Raw genomic sequence first — 19929 nt, 5'->3', positions numbered from 1 at the left:
CAAATTCAGAAATTATGAAGTTGGTCACATTACTGTACTCTATTTTCTGCAGCTGCATACCAGTGTATGGAAGTGGTTCAACTGTAATAAAAAACAGCTCGTATAAGTAAGTCGATTGTAGAGTATTATATTTTTTTGTTGTAGCATTCTAGGTTAAGTACAGTACTATACATTGTAAAAGTTCTACTGTATTATGCTGTTCATGTAACGTGAATTGTTTGGTACCCCATATGGTTGGCAATATTGCTTAACATTAATGAATTGATAATTAGTTAGCAGATATAGAGATTTGTTTTGGCCATGGCATGGGTTTTGATTTCGTCAGTAGTGCTGTGTCCCCACAACATCTTAAGCTCACTGTTTTAAGAAAGTTTCCAATTGATCTGTTTCTTGTCTTCATCTTAAACTAAGTAATATATGAGAAAGGTAGCAAGTAGGTATGTACAGAGATACTGGTGGGGTTTTATTGACACTTTTTCCCAAAAATAGTGTTGTCAACAATAAGGCTCCAAATGTGAACAGAACTAGGACCTCAGAATATTGATTGAGGGTATTGATGTATGATTAGATTGTGTTGAAGCTGTCCCTGCAACGTGTCATTGAAAGTGATAACGAAACTCCTAAATTATTTTTGGAAAAGTGTTAGAATGGTTTAGAAGTTCTTATTAATTTCATGGCATCCAGAAAGGTGTAAACTCAACATCTCATTGAACAGTATCTGTTGCTTTAAAAAAAATCAGCTATATATGTTTTAAATTCTTCTAAAAATTACCCAACCCCTTAGTCTTTTCTTGGGTAGCCATCAAGGGCACAAACACTTTACTGTACCTGATGTACATCAAAGTCCTGTTGCAACCACTGCACCTCATTTTAATGTGCATAAAGTTTTAAAAAATAATGTGTAAACTGTAATTTAAACTCAAATTCTGTAATGAACTATATACATGTAGTAGTAAAATAATATGTTAATCATATCCTGCAGGGTCTTGACCTCATTGTTTCATGATAAACAAATTTCTCTTTATATTCATTGTGGATAGGGCATTGACATGTCCAGTATTCACAAATTATGAAGACCTGGAGACTCCTTAATTCCCAGCTTCAACAAGACATGAAAACGTAAACGGACAACAAATATGCACAGTTCAATACTGTACCTAGCATTAAATCCTAACTTTTTTTCTACTTACAGCCTCTGAAGATGATGAACTACATAGTGCGCTGAAAATTAACCTGTATGCAGCCATTCACACAGCTCTTCTTTTATTGCCTGAGTCATTTAGTGAGGATCAGCTTTATTTGGCACTAGCTGGCCTCTCATATACAGGTCAGTTGAGCAATATAAGTTTTAGTGTGTAAACATGTTAGATTAACAGATATCACATTTTCACTAAATTTATGTATGTTTTGACCTGTAAAATGAGAATTATTCTTGAAATGCTTGAGATAAGGATGATTATATGACACCAACTTTATTTCTAACAAACCAGCAATTTTTGCTGAGAATAACAAGTTTGAAAATGAGATTAATAAGTTAAAAAGCCTTAGGAATGAATGGATTTGGCAGTTAAAAATAGGAGAGGAGAGTTATTAGATGGAGAGTTGGAAGTATTGGGAAGATGGAGGGAATATTTTGAGAAACTTAAATGTTGAAGAAGATAGAGAAGCTGTGATTTTGTGCATTGGGCAGAGAGGTATAACATCTTGTAGGAGTGAGGAAGAGCCAGTTGTGAGTGTGAGGAAGGTGCATGAGGCAGTGGGTAGAATAAAAGTGGGTAAAGCAGCTGGGATTGATGGGATAAAGACAAATGCTAATAAAAGGTGGTGATACAGTTTTGGAATGGTTGGTGCTTTTGTTTAATAAATGTATGGAAGAGGGGAAGGTACCTAGGGATTTGCAGAGAGCATGAAGGGTAGGGGATGTGTAGACCAAGTGTTTACAGTGAAGCATATAGGTGAACAGTATTTAGATAAGGGTAAAGAGGTTTTCATTGCATTTATGGATTTTGAAAAGGCATATGATAGGGCGGATAGGAGAGCAGTGTGGCAGATGTTGCAAATGTATGGGCTTTATGGTAGGTTACCGAAAGCAGTGAAAAGTTTTTATGAGGATAGTGAGGCTCAGTATGTAGGAGAGAGGGAGATTGTTCCCAGGTAAAAGTAGGCCTAAGACAGGGATGTGTAATGTCACCATGGTTATTCAATATATTTATAGATTGCTCGGGTCTTGGAAAGCGGCGTGGGATTAAGAGATAAAGAATCTAACATACAGTGGGAGTTGTCACAGTTGCTTTTTGCTGATCATGCTATACTTTTGGGAAATTCTGAAGAGAAGTTGCAGAGGTTGATGAATGAATTTGGAAGGATATGTAAAAGAAGAAAATTAAAAGTGAATGTAGAAAGAGCAAAATGATGTGGATAACAAAAAATTTAGGTACTGAAAGATTGGATATCAGATTAGAGGGAGGATGTGAATGTATTCAGATACTTGGGAGTGGACTTGGCAGCAGATGGGTTTGTGAAAGACAAAGTGAATCATAGAACTGATGAGGGTAGAAAGGTGAGTGGAACACTGAGGAGTCTGTGGAGACAAAGAACATTATGCATGGAAGCAAAAAGGGGAATGTATGAGAGTATAGTGGTACCAACACTTTTATTTTTTTTTTCAGCAAACTGGCCGTATCCCACCAAGGCAGGGTGGCCCAAAAAGAAAAACGAAAGTTTCTCTTTTTTTTTTTTTTCAACAAACCGGCCATATCCCACCAAGGCAGGGTGGCCCAAAAAGAAAAGCTAAAGTTTCTCTTTTTAAATTTAGTAATTTATACAAGAGAAGGGGTTACTAGCCCCTTGCTCCCGGCATTTTAGTCGCCTCTTACAACACACATGGCTTACGGAGGAAGAATTCTGTTCCACTTCCCCATGGAGATAAGAGGAAATAAACAAGAACTAGAAAGAAAATAGCAGAAAACCCAGAGGGGTGTGTATGTATATGTTTGTATATGTATGCGTAGTGTGACCTAAGTGTAAGTAGAAGTAGCAAGACGTACCTGAAATCTTGCATGTTTATGAGACAGAAAAAAGGACACCAGTAATCCTACCATCATGTAAAACAATTACAGGCTTTCGTTTTACACTCGCCGCTTTTATATGAGTATGAAAAATGGGTGGTGAATGTTGCAACAAGGAGAAGGCTGGAGGCAGTGGAGATGTCGTGTCTGAGGCAATGTGGGGTGTAAATATAATGCAGAGAATCCGTAGCTTGGAGATTAGAAGGATATGCGAGGTTTCTAAAAGTATTATCCAGAGAACAGAGGAAGGGTTGTTGAGGTGATTTGGACACTTGGAGAGGATGGAACAAAATAGAGGAGGTAGTAGGTTGGTAGACAGCAATCACCCAGAGAGGTACTACTGTCCTGCCAAATGAGTGTAAAATGGAAGCCTTTAATTGTTTTACATGATGGTACGATTGCTGGTGTCTTTTTTCTGTTTCATAAACATGCAAGATTTCAGGTACGTCTTGCTACTTTTTCTTACACTTAGGTCACACTACACATACATGTACAAGCATATACAGGTCTCCCTCAACATTCGCATTTTCAGCTTTCGCGGGCTTCACACATTCACGAATTCCCAACCGCCAAATTCCCAGCCACCAAATTCCCAGCCGCTAAATCATATTCAAGTTTCCCGCTGCCTGCGAGTCCCTACTACCCTCCCACCGACCCCCGCAACTGGCAGCCAGCCCTCCCACCACTCAGTGTGGTGAGTGTTTTGTTTGTTCATTATTTGCTATTAAACTACAGTATAAATAATGTAAACCCATTCATGACTGCATATTGGAATGGCTATTCGGACAGGTATTAGACGGTGACATCATGTGTTTACTCTTGAACACAGCAAAGAATCAAACATTTCTGCTACTGCTAATAATAACAATAGTAATAATAATAATAATAAAAATAATAATAATAATAATAATAAATACGATATAATTGAAGAAGGAAGTTGTACAAAAATACGAGGGAGTGGTTGACACATCGTCAGTGTGGCTTTGTTTATGCTGGAGTGAGCATTAGTCTCCCTGCTCCTCCAAACATTTCACAATAATTCATTGTGTTTGGTGCTTGTAGATTGAGTGTGACTGGAGTGGTAGAGGCAGTGGTTGAGGCAGCGATTGAGGCAGCGATTGAGGCAGTGGGTGAGGCAGCTGTTGAGGCTGCTGTTGAGGCAGCGATTGAGGCAGTGGGTGAGGCAGCTGTTGAGGCAGTGGTTGAGGCAGCGATTGAGGCAGTGGGTGAGGCAGCTGTTGAGGCAGCGATTGAGGCAGTGGGTGAGGCAGCGATTGAGGCAGCTGTTGAGGCAGCGATTGAGGCAGTGGGTGAGGCAGCTGTTGAGGCAGCAATTGAGGCAGTGGGTGAGGCAGCTGTTGAGACAGCAATTGAGGCAGTGGTTGAGGCAGCTGTTGAGGCAGCAATTGAGGCAGTGGGTGAGGCAGCTGTTGAGGCAGCGATTGAGGCAGTGGTTGAGGCAGCTGTTGAGGCAGCAATTGAGGCAGTGGGTGAAGCAGCTGTTGAGGCAGCGATTGAGGCAGTGGGTGAGGCAGCTGTTGAGGCAGCGATTGAGGCAGTGGGTGAGGCAGCTGTTGAGGCAGCGATTGAGGCAGTGGGTGAGGCAGCTGTTGAGGCAGCGATTGAGGCAGTGGGTGAGGCAGCTGTTGAGGCAGCGATTGAGGCAGTGGTTGAGGCAGCTGTTGAGGCAGCGATTGAGGCAGTGGTTGAGGCAGCTGTTGAGGCAGTGGTATTTAATAACATACATGTTATTAATAATAATAATACATGTTGTTAATAATATGTACTATTATTATTTATAACATATATATTATTAAATACCACTGCCTCAACTGCTGAATTATTGTGAAATGTTTGGAAGAGCAGGGAGACTAATGCTCACTCCAGCATAAACAAAGCCACACTGACCATGTGTCAACCATTCCCGCATATTTTTGTACAATTTCCTTCTTCAATTATATCGTATTATTATTATTATTATTATTATTATTATTATTATTATTATTATTCTTGTTATTGTTATTGTTATTGTTATTATTAGCAGAAGCAGAAATGTTTGATTCTTTGCTGTGTTCAAGAGTAAACACATGATGTCACCGTCCAATACCTGGCCGAATAGCCATTCCAATATGCGGTCATGAATGGGTTTACATTATTTATACTGTAGTTTAATAGCAAATAATGAACAAACAAAACACTCACCACACTGAGTGGTGGGAGGGCTGACTGCCAGTTGCGGGGGTCGGAGGGAGGGTAGTAGGGACTCGCAGTGGTGGAGGCATTGGTGGAGGCAGTGGTGGAGTCTGTGGTATTTAATAACATACATGTTAGTAAAGCATAACATGTATATATTTAGTACAATTTACGATGTTTTCATGTATTTTATGATTGTTCATGGCTCAACAAGTTAAGGAAGCAGTATTGTATTATATTTCCCTACAATATATTGGGGCACCAAACATTCACGGTTTTTCAACATTCGCGAGGCTCTTGATCCCCTAACCCTCGCGAATGTTGAGGGAGACCTGTATATACACACCCCTCTGGGTTTTCTTCTATTTTCTTTCTAGTTCTTGTTCTTGTTTATTTTCTCTTATCTCCATGGGGATGTGGAACAGAATTCTTCCCCCGTAAGCCATGCATGTTGCAAGAGGCGACTAAAATGCCGGGAGCAAGGCGCTAGTAACCCCTTCTCCTGTATATATTACTGAATTTAAAAGGCGAAATTTTCATTTTTCCTTTTGGGCCACCCTGCCTCGGTGGGATGCAGCTGGTGCGTTGAAAGAAGAAGAATAACATATATATATCTGACCAGTATTCATACTGAAATAATGTACAGTGGACCCCCGCCTTACGATGGCATCGCGTTACGTTAAATCCGCCATACGATACATTTGAACGCAAAAATTTTTCCTCGCCTCATGAGATTTGTCCCGGACGCATCCCACGTGTGGCCTCAGCGCCAGTGTTTACAAGCCGGCCAGGGCGGTCGCATCCATGCATACATTCGGTACATTTCACCTTATCCCTGTGTTTTTTGTACTTGTAACTGCAAAATAAGTCACCATAGGCCCCAAGAAAGCTTCTAGTGCCAACCCTGTGGTAAAAAGGGTGAGAATTAGTATGGAAATTAAGAAAGATTTTGAAGGGTTTTGGGCTAACCCTGAGAAGCCTATGCCAGTTGTGGAATCCATTGTGCCTACTTCAAAGATTAAGGAAATGTGTGCAAAGTGGGTTGAACTGCAAACCTTTATGGATGAAAAGCACCCTAACACAGCTATTGCATGCCGTGCTGGTGACTATTACAAAGACAATGTTGTGGCCCATTTTAGGCAAATCTTAAAGGAATGGGAGGTACAGACCTCTATGGACAGATTTGTTGTGCGACAGAGGTCCAGTGGCTCAAGCTGGTTCTAGTGGCATTAAAAGAAGGGAAGTAACCCCAGAAAAGGACTTGCTACCTCAGGCCCTAATGGAAGGGGCTTCCCCTTCTAAACAATAACTTCCACACTCTCCCCTCCTCCCATCCCATCAATCATCATCAGATCTTCAATAAAGGTAAGTGTCATGTATTCTATTCTTAGTAGAGTAGTAATTGTGCATGTCTTCTTTAGTTTGTGTGTATTAAAATTAATATTTCATGTGGTAAAATTTTTTTTTTTTTCATACTTTGGGGTGTCTTGCATGGATTAATTTGATTTCCATTATTTCTTATGGGGAAAATTAATTCGCCTTACGATAATTTTGGCTTACGATGAGCTCTCAGGAACGGATTAATATCGTAAGGCGGGGTCCACTGTATACTATTAGAGCTGATTTCCTCTATTCTGTTTTTCAATATACAGTACAATACTGTATAAACATTTAAAAATATACCAGAAATGTTATAAATGGTGCAAAGTTGACATTAAAACACTATCAAAGATGGTTGACACAAACTCATTACTATTATAGTATGCTCCTCACTTAACGACGAATTCATTTAACTACGTGGTCTTGCGAACGTATCTCCATCGTTAAGTGAGGAGAGGCTGTATTTGATAGTCTTAATTTTTAATTACTAGCAGCATGTTGCATTATTATTTCATTCCAGGCTGGACTGAAATGTCATTGTAAGTGCCTCTCTCCTATGTGTGGGCTATTTGTGTATTGTTCCAGTCATTGTATTGTGCCTTTTTGTTATTTATTCCATTTATTGCAAAAAAAAAAATCACTAATATTTTTATATATCAGGTGATTTTCGTATGCACGTAGGAGAAGACCAGAACAAGGTGAGAAATATAGTTCGAGCGCAAACACAGGAGTTTCGGAATCTCTATCTACCAGTTTTTAAGGAATTGGAAGAATATGTCTTGGTGGATCAATATAAGGGAATGGGAGAACAAGATACCTCACCACCAGCTCGACTCTATCACCTTTCAATGTTGCCTAAAACACTACAGGTAATAAAACACTTCAGATGGTCATTCAGTAGTATGGAAATCTGAATAAATTATTTTCAGTATTGATTCTGTTTTAGACAGCCTCTGAAAATGAAAAACCTAAAGGATTTGGGATGGACTGAATAATAGAAGACATTGCATTGATTGTTAGAAAATATTAAGTATAGAAATTCAGAAGAAATGTAGATCACAAGCTGAAACTTCTATTGAGTACTGTAAAAGATTTATATAATAAGCTTTATTTTTGTTCCAGTAACAAAATAAAAATATAATTAGATTTAAGTTGGCATTGTCCTTCAGATTTGTTTGCACTGTAATACAACACGATAATCTTAGGCATTCATTGTAATATATATATATATATATATATATATCTTTCTTTCTTTCTTTCAACACACCAGCCGTATCCCACCGAGGCAGGGTGGCCCAAAAGGAAAAACAAAAGTTTCTCCTTTTACATTTAGTAATATATACTAGCCTCTTGGTCCTGGCATTTTAGTCGCCTCTTACAACACGCATGGCTTACGGAGGAAGAATTCTGTTCCACTTCCCCATGGAGGTAAGAGGAAATAAACAAGAACAAGAACTAGAAAGAAAATAGAAGAAAACCCAAAGGGGTGTGTGTATATATATGCTTGTACATGTATGTGTAGTGTGACCTAAGTGTAAGTAGAAGTAGCAAGACATACCTGAAATCTTGCATGTGTATGAGACAGAAAAAAAAAAAAGACACCAGCAATCCTACCATCATGTAAAACAATTACAGGCTTCAGTTTTACACTCACTTGGCAGGACGGTAGTACCTCCCTGGGCGGTTGCTGTCTACCAACCTACTACCTAGGATATATATATATTCTAGGTAGTAGGTTTTCTTCTGTGGTCACTGTGCAGCATATAAAAAAAAATCCTGCAGCACACAGTGCATAATGAGAAAAAAAAACTCCGACCTTTTTTTTTTTTTAATTAAAATGCCGACTTTGTGGTCTACTTTTGTATAGAATTTACAGTTGTATTCTTGTTCTCATTAGATAGAATGGAAAACATATTATTGAAATAGAGGTATTTTGATTGGTTTTACTATAAAAAGAACCTTGAAATGGAGCTCAAAGTAGGGGAAATGTTTGATTTTTGCCAATGTTCAAAAGTAAACAAATGATGTCATTTTCCAATAAATGTCCAAGTAGCCATTCTGACATGCAGTCATGAATGGGTTGACATTATTTATACAATTATTACAGTATTGCAGTAGTCTGCATAACAGTAAATCATACCTTATATATTTATTTATCCTCTTTTTCATAAAATATGTATCACTTGTCACCAAACCTCTTTCTACACATAGCTCAATTAAAGGCTCCCCATTTTCATTTACCCCTGGTACCCCGGATTTACCTACTACTCTCTCCACAACATTTTTACCCACTTTAGCATTGAAATCCCCAGCCACAAGTACTCTCACACTTGGTTCAAAACTCCCCACACATTCACTCAACATTTCCCAAAATCTCTCTCTCTCCTCTACACTTCTCTCTTCTCCAGGTGCATATATGTTTATTATAACCCACTTTTCACATCCAATCTTTGTTTTACTCCACATAATCCTTGAATTAATGTATTTATATATACAGTGGAACCTCTACTTACTAGTGCTAGTTTTTCCAGATACGAGCAGCTGCTCGGTCAGTTTTTTGCTTCCAGACGCGAGCAAAATTTCCAGATGTGAGCGGGCCTCAAGGGAGGTTAATCGACACTGGTGAGGGGGCTCTTGCTCTTGATCTAGGGAATTGGATCTCGTTGTTTGTTGGACTATCTTATTGAAACTTGGGCAATGTATGATGAAAAGATGCTTCTTAACGTACACCAAAAATGAAAGAAATTGGACCATAAATAATGGAGTTCACTTCTCAGCCATTAGCCTCCCCTTAGCGTATTTTCGTATGGTTTTTATGGTTGTATTTTCATTTTATTTGGTCTCATGTGATAGAATGGAAGATATACTACAAAAATAAATATGAATTTAATTTGTTTCACGATGAAAAGTACCTTGAAATTGAGCTCAAAATAGCAGAAATGTTCAATTCTTTGGCGACATCAGTGGTAGACATCATGAGGTAGCAGTGGCAGACAACATGAAGCAGCAGTGGCAGATGACATGAAGCAACAGTGGCAGAGATTTTGAGGTAGCAGTGGCAGACAACATGAAGCAGCAGTGGCAGATATCATGAGGTAGCAGTGGCAGACAACATGAAACAGCAGTGGCAGACAACATGAAGCAGCAGTGGCAGACAACATGAGGTAGCAGTGGTAGACATCATGAGGTAGCAGTGGCAGACAGCATGAAGCAGCAGTGGTAGACAATGTGAAGCAACAGTGGCAGACATCATGAGGTAGCAGTGGCAGACAACATGAAGCAGCAGTGGCAGACATCATTAGGTAGCAGTGGCAGACAACATGAAGCAGCAGTGGCAGACAACATGAGGTAGCAGTGGCAGACAACATGAAGCAGCAGTGGCAGACAACATGAAGCAGCAGTGGCAGACATCATTAGGTAGCAGTGGCAGACAACATGAAACAGCAGTGGCAAAGTGTAGCATTAAGCGTGTAGCAATTAAATGTAGCATTAAGAGTGTAGCAATTAAGTGAAGCATTAAGAATGTAGCACTTATAAGTCACTCTGTCTGACTTTTTTGGGTTATCCTAGGTTCTCTACACATGTAGTCAGGAGCAGGAATGGCCGCTGTGGTGGCCTTATAAACCCCAATAACAATGGCTGCTGTTACCACCACTAGCCACATACCTAATGACATGTATTTTATTCATTCTAGTGTATATATGTTTCTATGTTATTAATATTGTTTATTATGTCATATTACATGAATTGTGATAGATAAATAAGCTGTAGAGTTGATATTAGGGAAATTATTAAAGTATTTTCTCGTGCCTGGAATTCCACTGGAAGGAATTAATTACATTTCAATTAATTTAAATGAGGAAAATTGACTCTGCAAACGAGCAAGGTCATGGAATGGATTAAACTCGTAAGTAGAGGTTCCACTGTGTGTGTATATATAAATTTAGTAATTTATACAAGAGAAAGGATTACTAGCCCCTAGCCCCCGGCATTTTAGTCGCCTCTTACAACACGCATAGCTTACGGAGGAAGAATTCTGTTCCACTTCCCCATGGAGGTAAGAGGAAATAAACAAGAACAAGAACTAGTAAGAAAATGGAAGAAAACCCAGAGGGGTGTGTATATATATGCTTGTACATGTATGTGTAGTGTGACCTAAGTGTAAGTAGAAGTAGCAAGATGTACCTGAAACCTTGCATGTTCATGAGACAGAAAAATGGACACCAGCAATCCTACCATCATGTAAAACAATTGCAGGCTTTCGTTTTACACTCACTTGGCAGGATGGTAGTACCTCCCTGGGCAGTTGCTGTCTACCAACCTACTACCTATAATGTATATATATATATTTTTTTTTTTCAGTGAACTGGCCATATTCCACAGAGGCAGAATGATCTAAAAATAAAAATAAAAGTTACTCTTTTTAAATTTAGTAATGTATACAGAAGGTGTTACTAGCCTCTTGCTCCCACTGTATGTATACAGTAAACCGTCATTTAACACGGTAATTACGTGCCTGAAAATGCCGTGTTAGGTAAAACTGTGTTAGATGAACTGAAAAACTTATGGGAAAAATAGGGTTACATTCCTCCGAACCCAAAAAAAGCCAAACAACTTTTTTTTTTTTTAGGTCTATCATCTTACAAAATGTGAATATGTAATTGTAATTCATTGTTGTGATGTATTATGCTATTTTTACTGCTTAAAACTACAAATGTAACAGAAATAATAGTATTTCTTACCTTAAATTGTGGGTGCTCGTATTTATGGACGATTGTGAAGAGAGTGGAGAGTTATGTTGTGGTCCTACTGGGCTGAGATGGATGGTAGAGGTTCTGGTACTGAAGTGGATGGTTGTACTGGAGTGTCTAACTTTAAGTCATTCAGTCAGTCAGTCAGTCAAGTCATTCAGTCCATCAAGTCAGTAAGTCAAGTCATTCAGTCAGTCAAGTCATTTAGTCAAGTCAGTCAAGTCGGTAAGTCAGTCAAGTCATTCAGTAAGTCAGTCAAGTCATTCTGTAAGTCAGTCAATTCATTCAGTCAGTAAGTCAGTCAGTCAAGTCAGTAAATCAATCAAGTCATTCAGTCAGTTAACCCTTTGACTGTCGCAACCGCAAATCCTGAGGTGTCTCCTGGTGTCGAAAAATTAAAAAAAAAAAATCTTGTGAAATGATAGAGAATCTTTTCCCGATGGTGATGACATCAAAAGAATGAAATTTGATGGAAAACTTATGGAATTACACTCTTGTGAAGTTAGTGACCTCTGCTATATTTATGAATCGGCGATTTTGCCCACTTTGAGCCCTATTTTCAGTTAATTCTATTGTTCCAGTCAACCAAACTCATAGCTATTTCTTTAGAACTCCATTTGTTCTATCGATTGAGTACAAGAAACTGCCCATTCTCCAATTTTAACTACCCAATAACGTGGTCAGAAATTTGCAATATGGCCAATTTCACGCAAATTTAAAAATATGCCAATTTCAAAATAGGGTCCAGAATGAACACTGCAGACATTCTTGGCTCTAAAATAACATTTTCTTTGTTCATCAGTTATGTATCCAGGCCTCTCTGATATTACTCTTACTTTCTATTTTGAATTTTTATTCAAACAAAAAATAGAAGATTTACTGTTATGCAGACTACTGCAATATTGTAAAAATTGTATAAATAATGTCAAACCATTCATGACTGCATATTAGAATGGCTAGTTGGACATTTATTGGACAACGGCATCACTTGTTTACTTTTGAACATCAGCAAAAATCAAACATTTCCCCTACTTTGAGCTCCATTTCAAGGTTCTTTTCATAGTAAAACCAATCAAAATCACCTCTATTTCTATAAAATGTTTTCCATTCTATCAAATGAGACCAAGAAAACGAGAATACAACCATAAATACTATACGAAAATACACCACAAAGTCGGCGTTTTAATCCAAAAACACGGTCGGAGTTTTTTTCCTCGTGCACTGCGTGCTGCAGAATTTTTTTTATATGGTGCGCACTGACCACACAGACCCATTCTCTCACATGTGGGACTACCAGCTTTCTCCTGCTTGATTTGAAGCCGCTAGAATTTTTGAGTATACAGTGGTCCCTCGATAATCATCAGGCTCGATAGTCGTCCTTTTCAGAAATCGTCGCATTATTTTCGTCCAAACATTGGCTCGCAAATGGTCGGTTGACTCGCTAATCGTCGTTCGTCCTGGACGCGTACTCACAGCTCTGAGCTGCCTCAGCCTTCCTTCCCAGCCAGTGTGCCATTGTTTACCAGTGAGCGACTGTCCCCTCACTTGTTCATACAAAATATTTCATAATATTCCATTCATTTTAGTGCTTGCAAGTGCTAAATAAGCTACCATGGCTCCAAAGAAAGCTCCCAGCACCAAGCCTTTGGTAAAGAAGGCGAGAAATACGATTGAATTTAAGAAAAACATCATTGAACAATATGAAAGTGGCATACGTGTGGCTGAACTGGCCAGGAGGTATAACAAAGTCCATACAACCATATCTTCCATCGTGGCAAAGAAAAAGGAAATCAAGGAAGCTGTTGTTGCTTGGAGAAAATTGTGGCCAGATTGTGTCCACAAGAGGGATTTTGAAGGGTTTGTGGCCGACCCTGATGAACCTATGTCAGTTGTGAAATCTATTGTGGCATTGGGGAGTTCCATGGGATTGGATGTGAGTTTGGAGGATGTGGAAGAGTTGGTGGAGGACCACAACAAAGAGCTAACCACTGAGGAGCTGCAAGAGTTTCAGCAGGAAGAGCAACAGATCGCAGCTCAGAATCTTGCTGCAGAGGAGGAGAAAGAGAGATGGAAGAAGGTGCCTTCTTCAGAAATTAAGGAGATTTTTGAAATGTGGGGTAGGATGGAAAGATTTATGGAGAAGCATCGCCCTGAGAAGGATGTTGCAAGCCATATCGGCAACTTGTACAGTGACAGAGTCTTGGCCCATTTTAGGGAAGTTTTAAAGAGACGCCAGAAACAGAGCTCTCGGGACATTTTTTTTGCGAGACAGGACTCCAGTGACTCCCAAGCTGGTCCTAGTGACATTAAGAAACAGATAAGAGAAGTACAGTGGACCCCCGCATACCGTTGGCATCACATAACGTTAAATCCGCCTACCGATGCATTTTATCGCTAAGATTTTGCCTCGCATACCGCTAAAAAACCCGCTCAACGCTATTCGTCCGAGACGCGTCTAATGTGCGGCCTGAGCCAGCCTCACATGTTCCGCCAGTGGCATTGTTTACAAGCCAGCCTCCGCGGTAACATCCAAGCATACAATCAGAACATTTCGTATTATTACAGCGTTTTTGGTGATTTTATCTGCAAAATAAGTGACCATGGGCTCCAAGAAAGCTTCTAGTGCCAACCCTGTGGTAAAAAGGGTGAGAAATATTATCGAAATACTGTGGTACCATGGTCAACTGCTGATGCTGCTGCTGCTGTAGCACTGTCAGCTGCTGCTGCTGCTGTAGCACCATCAGCTGCTGCTGCTGCTGCTGTAGCACTGTCAGCTGCTGCTGTAGCACTGTCAGCTGCTGCTGCTGTAGCACTGTCAGCTGCTGCTGCTGTAGCACTGTCAGCTGCTGCTGCTGCTGCACTGTCAGCTGCTGCTGCTGCTGTAGCACCGTCAGCTGCTGCTGTACCACCATCAGCTGCTGCTGCTGCTGTAGTACCGTCTGCTGCTGCTGTAGCACCGTCTGCTCCTGCTGCACTGTCAGCTGCTGCTGCTGCTGTAGCACTGTCAGCTGCTACTGCTGTACCACCGTCAGCTGCTGCTGCTGCTGTAGCACTGTCTGCTGCTGCTGTAGCACTGTCAGCTGCTGCTGCTGCTGCTGCACTGTCAGCTGCTGCTGCTGTAGCACCGTCAGCTGCTGCTGCTGCTGTTCCACCGTCAGCTGCTGCTGCTGCTGTAGTACCGTCTGCTGCTGCTGTAGCACCGTCTGCTGCTGCTGTAGCACTGTCAGCTGCTGCTGCTGTAGCACTGTCTGCTGCTGCTGTAGCACTGTCAGCTGCTGCTGCTGCTGCTGTAGCACCGTTGTTGGTGTGGCTTATTGAGAATACCAAGAAACAATTAACCCCAGAGGGTTAGCCACCCAGGAAAACACAAAAAAGTCAGTGTCATCGAAGACTGTCTAACTTATTTCCATTGGGGTCCTTAATCTTGTCTCCCAGGATGCAACCCACACCAGTCGACTAACACCCAGGTGAACAGGGAAAAATGCCTGGAACTTGTGCTCATATTGGTGAATTTAAAGCCAGCAAAGGTTGGTTTGAGAGATTTAAGAATCGTAGTGGCATACACAGTGTGATAAGGCCTGTTCTGGAAGAAAATGCCAAACAGGACCTACAGTACTCAGGAGGAAAAGGCACTCCCAGGACACAGTGTCTCATCAGTCATTGCTGCATCTTCAATAAAGGTAAGTGTCATTTATTCTTCATTTAGTAGAGTAGTACATGCACAATATATACTGTGCATATACTACTCTACTATTGTGCATGTATCCTTCTCTTTGTGTGTAGGAAAATGTATATTTCATGTGGTAAAAAAAAATTTTTCATACTTTTGGGTGTCTTGCACGGATTAATTTGATTTCCATTATTTCTTATGGGGAAAATTCATTCGCATAACGATAATTTTGCATAACAATGAGCTCTCAGGAACGGATTAATATCGTTATGCGGGAGTCCACTGTATGTAACCCCAGAAAAGGACTTGGTACCTGAGGTGTTGATGGAAGGGGATTCTCCTTCCAAACAGTAACTAATCCAATCTCTCTCCTCCTCCAGTCTTCCATACACTAAGAAGAATTGCCAATAAAGGTAAGTGTTATGCTGTTTAATGTTTCATTCATCATGTCCCATTGTATTGTTTATGTACTACATCTATATTTCATGTAAAAAAAATTTTTGTTTTAATACTTTTGGGTGTCAGGAACGGATTAATTGTATTTACATTATTTCTTATGGGGAAAATTAATTCGAAAATCAGCTATTTCGATAATCGTCGCACTTCCAGGAACAGATTAATGACGATAAACGAGGGACCACTGTATAAATGTCAAACACGGTGGCTCGTAAGACGTATATGCAGTGGACCCCTGGTTAACGATATTTTTTCATTCCAGAAGTATGTTCAGGTGCCAGTACTGACCGAATTTGTTCCCATAAGGAATATTGTGAAGTAGATTAGTCCATTTCAAACCCCCAAACATACACGTACAAACGCACTTACATAAATACACTTACATAATTGGTCGCATTGGGAGGTGATCGTTAAGCGGGGGTCCACTGTATACTACTGAAACTGTCAAAGGGTTAAGTCATTCAGTCAGTCAAGTCATTCAGTCATTCAGTAAGCCAGTCAGTCACACAAACTTATGTTTACCTCTTTTTATGTGTACAAAGTAACATTTCATTACAGCCACAGGTTATATCTTATCTAATACTGTATCTTTGTTTTCTTCGTTAATTCTAAGACCTAAATACTTACACCTTTTCTTGCCACTTTCAGCAACACTGGTATGCCTACTGGGTGTCATGATTGCTTGGCATATACAAGATACAGTAATTAAAAGATCAAAACACAATTTACAAACACAGCTAGCCTGTAACAGAGAAGAAGGACTGGACACGTATGAAATACGAGTGCTGGGATGTTGGGGGGTGGCAGGGGGTGGTGGGAGGTCTCCTGGTCTCCCCCGCTGATCCAAACAAGGCAGCTGCTTGAGGAAAAGTGATTTTTTTTTTTCCTTCCCACAAACTGAACAGAGTTAAATTAATTTTACGTGTTACATAAAATTGTGCCACAATTCTTCAGTCGTGCTATACCCAAATTGTGCCAACTAAACTCGTGCTAAATAATGGTCTACTGTATATTTTTTTTTAATACATCAGCCATTTCCCACTGAGGCAGGGTGACCCCAAAAAAAAAATAAGAAAAAACTTTCAGCATCATTTAACACTTTAACCATCATTCATACATAATCACTGTCTTTGCAGAGGCACTCAGAGACGACAGTCTAGATGTCACTCCAAACAGCCAATATTCCAAACCCATCCTTTAAAGTGCAGGCATTGTGCTTCCCACTTTCAGGACACAAGTTTGGCTAGCCGATTTCCCTGAATCCCTTCACAAAATATTACCCTACTTGACTCGCGAAATCGTAATGACACGATTGCAAACAAACCATACCACGGGCGGGGATAGAACCCGTTAACAGGGATAGAACCCGTTAGCTACTGGACCAGCTAGCTGGTCCAGTGGCTAATGCCATGGTCTGGAGTTTTGAGACTCTCTGATCGCGGGTTCTATCCCCACCCATGGTATGGTTTGATTACCCTACTCATACTCCAACAGCACGTCAGATCCCAAAAACCACTTGTCTCCACTCCTATCTAACATGCTCATGCATGCTTGCCGGAAGTCCAGGCCCCTCACCCAGAAACCCTCTATTACCCCCTCCCTCCAACCTTCCCCTACAGATTTATATGCTCTCCAAGTCATTCTATTTGTTCCATTCTCTGTAAATGACCAAACCACCTCAACAACCCATCTTCAACCCTCTGGCTAATAATTTTAGTAACTCCACACCCCATAATTTCCACACTGAATTCTCTGCATAATATTTACACTGCACATTGCTCTTAGATATGACATCTCTGCCTGCAGCCTTTTCCTTGCTGTGGCATTTACAACCCATACTTCACGCCCTTATAAGAGTGTTGATACCACTGTACTCTCGTACATTCCCTTCTTTGCCTCAGATAATGTTTTTTGTCTTCACAGATATCTCAAAGTACCACTCACACTTTTTCTTTCATTAATTCTATGGTTAACCTCATCTTTCATAAACTGATCTGCTGACAAGTCAACTCTCAAATATCTGAACACATTCACTTCTTCCATACTCCCTCCCTCCAATGTGATATCCAATTTTTCTTTATCTAAATCGTTTGATGCCCTCATCACCTTCTTCTTGTATATGTTCACTTTCAACTTTCTACCTTTACACACCCTCCCAAACTCCTCCACTAACCTTTGCAACTTTTCTTTAGTCTCCCAAAAGCACAGTATCACCAGCAAAAAGTAACTGTGTGAACTCCCATTTTGTATTTGATTCCCCATAATTTAATCCTATCCCTTTCCCCAACACCCTAACATTTACTTCTTTTACAACCCCATCTATAAATATGTTAAACAACCATTGTGACATTACACATCCCTATCTAATATCTAATTTCCTTTCCAGTTTAAATTAATTAAAGAATTCAATAAGGATAGAAGCAATAGAGACTTAGAAGATGTGCTTCATGCTGCTGCTCATGACAGTGATAGTGCTGATGTAATAGTTCAAGGTAAGCATACTTGTTAATATTTTCTATACAGGCTTTTTACTTTGATTAATTTCTAGCTTAAAATACTCAGATCTAAATCTTTTTTTACCAGTTTTCAGAAGGAAAGCAGCAATACTAATGAAATGGTATAAATAAGTACCGTAATGAATAACTGTATCTAAAAATATTAATCTACCTTAGTTGCATCACCATCGATGTAATCAATGTACAGGCATCTTAAATCCTCTTTGCGCCCATCAGTACTTCATATTTGCTTGCTTCAGTCTGTAGGAATCTATGAACCTAGAGATAGCCACATACTAAACAGTGTATTACACAGATAATTCATATCTGGAAAACTTCTTATGCTTCTATGTAATACAGCATCCAAAAAATAAATCACACTCAAAACACACAATTCTTTCTTGTGCTAGACAGCCTGTGAGCTATGTTATGGATGCTGAGTGTATGTCCAGTAGTTTATATATGCTAGCAGCTCACCCATTTCTTGCCCTCAGTCACCTCATTGTAATTGTCATTGGTGACTATATTTTTGTGTATTATATAATTGAAGTATGACATGAAAACTTCTGGAAATGTATTCTCTGTTTACGAAATATATGAAGTAACTTTTGCAGGTGCCTTCACTGTTTATCTCCTACCATTAGCAATATATGTTATTATACTATCCTTGTTAATTTAGTCTTATTAATAAAAATTGTATGCTATGGATTGAAAAAGCACTAATCTGTATTTACTATTAATTTCTTGTCAGGTATTAGAGATATAGTGAAGATTCCTAGTCTGACTCAGAGTATAAAAGGAATATTGACTGCTGGAGTAATCAAGTCCATCAAGTATTCATGGTCTAAGCTGAACAAAATGTGGAAGAGTTTACAAAGATGACTCATCAATTACAATGTTCTGTACATTTATTCCTGGCACTTTTTAAAACACTTTCTATATTTATAAGTAATTACAATTCTGCAAATGTTCAGTTATTTTTGTATTTGTATTATTTTATGTAAATGCTATTATATTTTGCTTGTTATATTTAATTTAATGTTGAAATTATATGTGAAGCTTGCACTGAATTATAAGACATTTTAATTACATATGCATATAGGAGGATCCATAGGGATACATATTTAAAATGTGATTTCATATGCTGTTACTGACTGATATTCAGTATGTACTTTTAATCTTATATTGCATTGATTTGGGGAGAAAAATATGTAAAATCTGTGCTATTTGAATTTGTTTGATTTCATGCTACTAAGGATGACCTCTTCAAGGGGGGCTACTTGGCGTGGTGAAGAGGCTCTTGGTCTGATGAATTAGACCTGTCGGTCTCCTTCCTCAGACCGAACCTAATTACCCACCAGTCCCCCCTTCCCTCTCCCATCCTCCCCTTTTTCCTTTCCTCCTCCTCCCCACCCCTCCCTTTTGCCCTTCCTTTTTGGCCTTTGGGATTTTTTCCCACAGGCGCGTTAGTTCCTAGGTAGGGGAAAGGGTACCGGGGTCCATCCCATTCCATTGAGGTTCTTGGCGGTGGCGTAGTTTGCCATGGAATCTGGATTGCCTGGAGATGTCCCGATCCCTCTCCGGTATCCCGAAGGGTGGCTTTGGGTGTCTTTCGGGTGACGGGTGTATCTCTGGAAGCCACCTTTCGGATTCCAGGGGTGGTGGCCGAAGGAGGTATGCTTTGTGGAGGATATCCGGCCGCCCTCTCTTTTGTCCACCGAGGTAGTTCGGCAGATGAGAGGTTGCTATCCCGGATTGCTGGTTTACTGGCATGATGGGTAGGGTATGGCATGGGTTCCATGCTGCATCTGCGCTACTTGCAGTGCTGAGGTCCTCTTGGGCGCGGAGGGAGGTTTCTGGCCCTTTCATTCCTCCTAGGAACTATCCCTCCCTGGTCCCCCATTTTTTTCTTCTTT

At 40.0% G+C, this 19929-nt stretch overlaps 1 protein-coding gene across 1 annotated transcript in view; it reads left to right on the top strand.

The window, feature by feature from the left end:
- The window catches only part of LOC128690936 (phosphatidate cytidylyltransferase, mitochondrial), a 73854-nt gene extending 54609 nt beyond the window's left edge, over positions 1 to 19245 (top strand). Inside the window, exons 4-7 of the mRNA XM_053779726.2 lie at positions 1193 to 1327; positions 7302 to 7510; positions 17905 to 18010; positions 18765 to 19245. Of these exons, the coding sequence (XP_053635701.1) occupies positions 1193 to 1327; positions 7302 to 7510; positions 17905 to 18010; positions 18765 to 18895 (581 nt within the window). The 3' untranslated portion in view covers positions 18896 to 19245. The remainder of the gene's footprint in view (positions 1 to 1192; positions 1328 to 7301; positions 7511 to 17904; positions 18011 to 18764) is intronic.
- Positions 19246 to 19929: the final 684 nt, after the last annotated feature.

This window comes from Cherax quadricarinatus, chromosome 24 (genome assembly GCF_038502225.1).
Source record: "Cherax quadricarinatus isolate ZL_2023a chromosome 24, ASM3850222v1, whole genome shotgun sequence".
In the NCBI taxonomy this organism is placed as follows: domain Eukaryota; kingdom Metazoa; phylum Arthropoda; class Malacostraca; order Decapoda; family Parastacidae; genus Cherax; species Cherax quadricarinatus.
The sequence above is the reverse complement of the archived record's forward strand: the minus strand, read 5'-3'. Positions and strand labels throughout refer to the sequence as shown.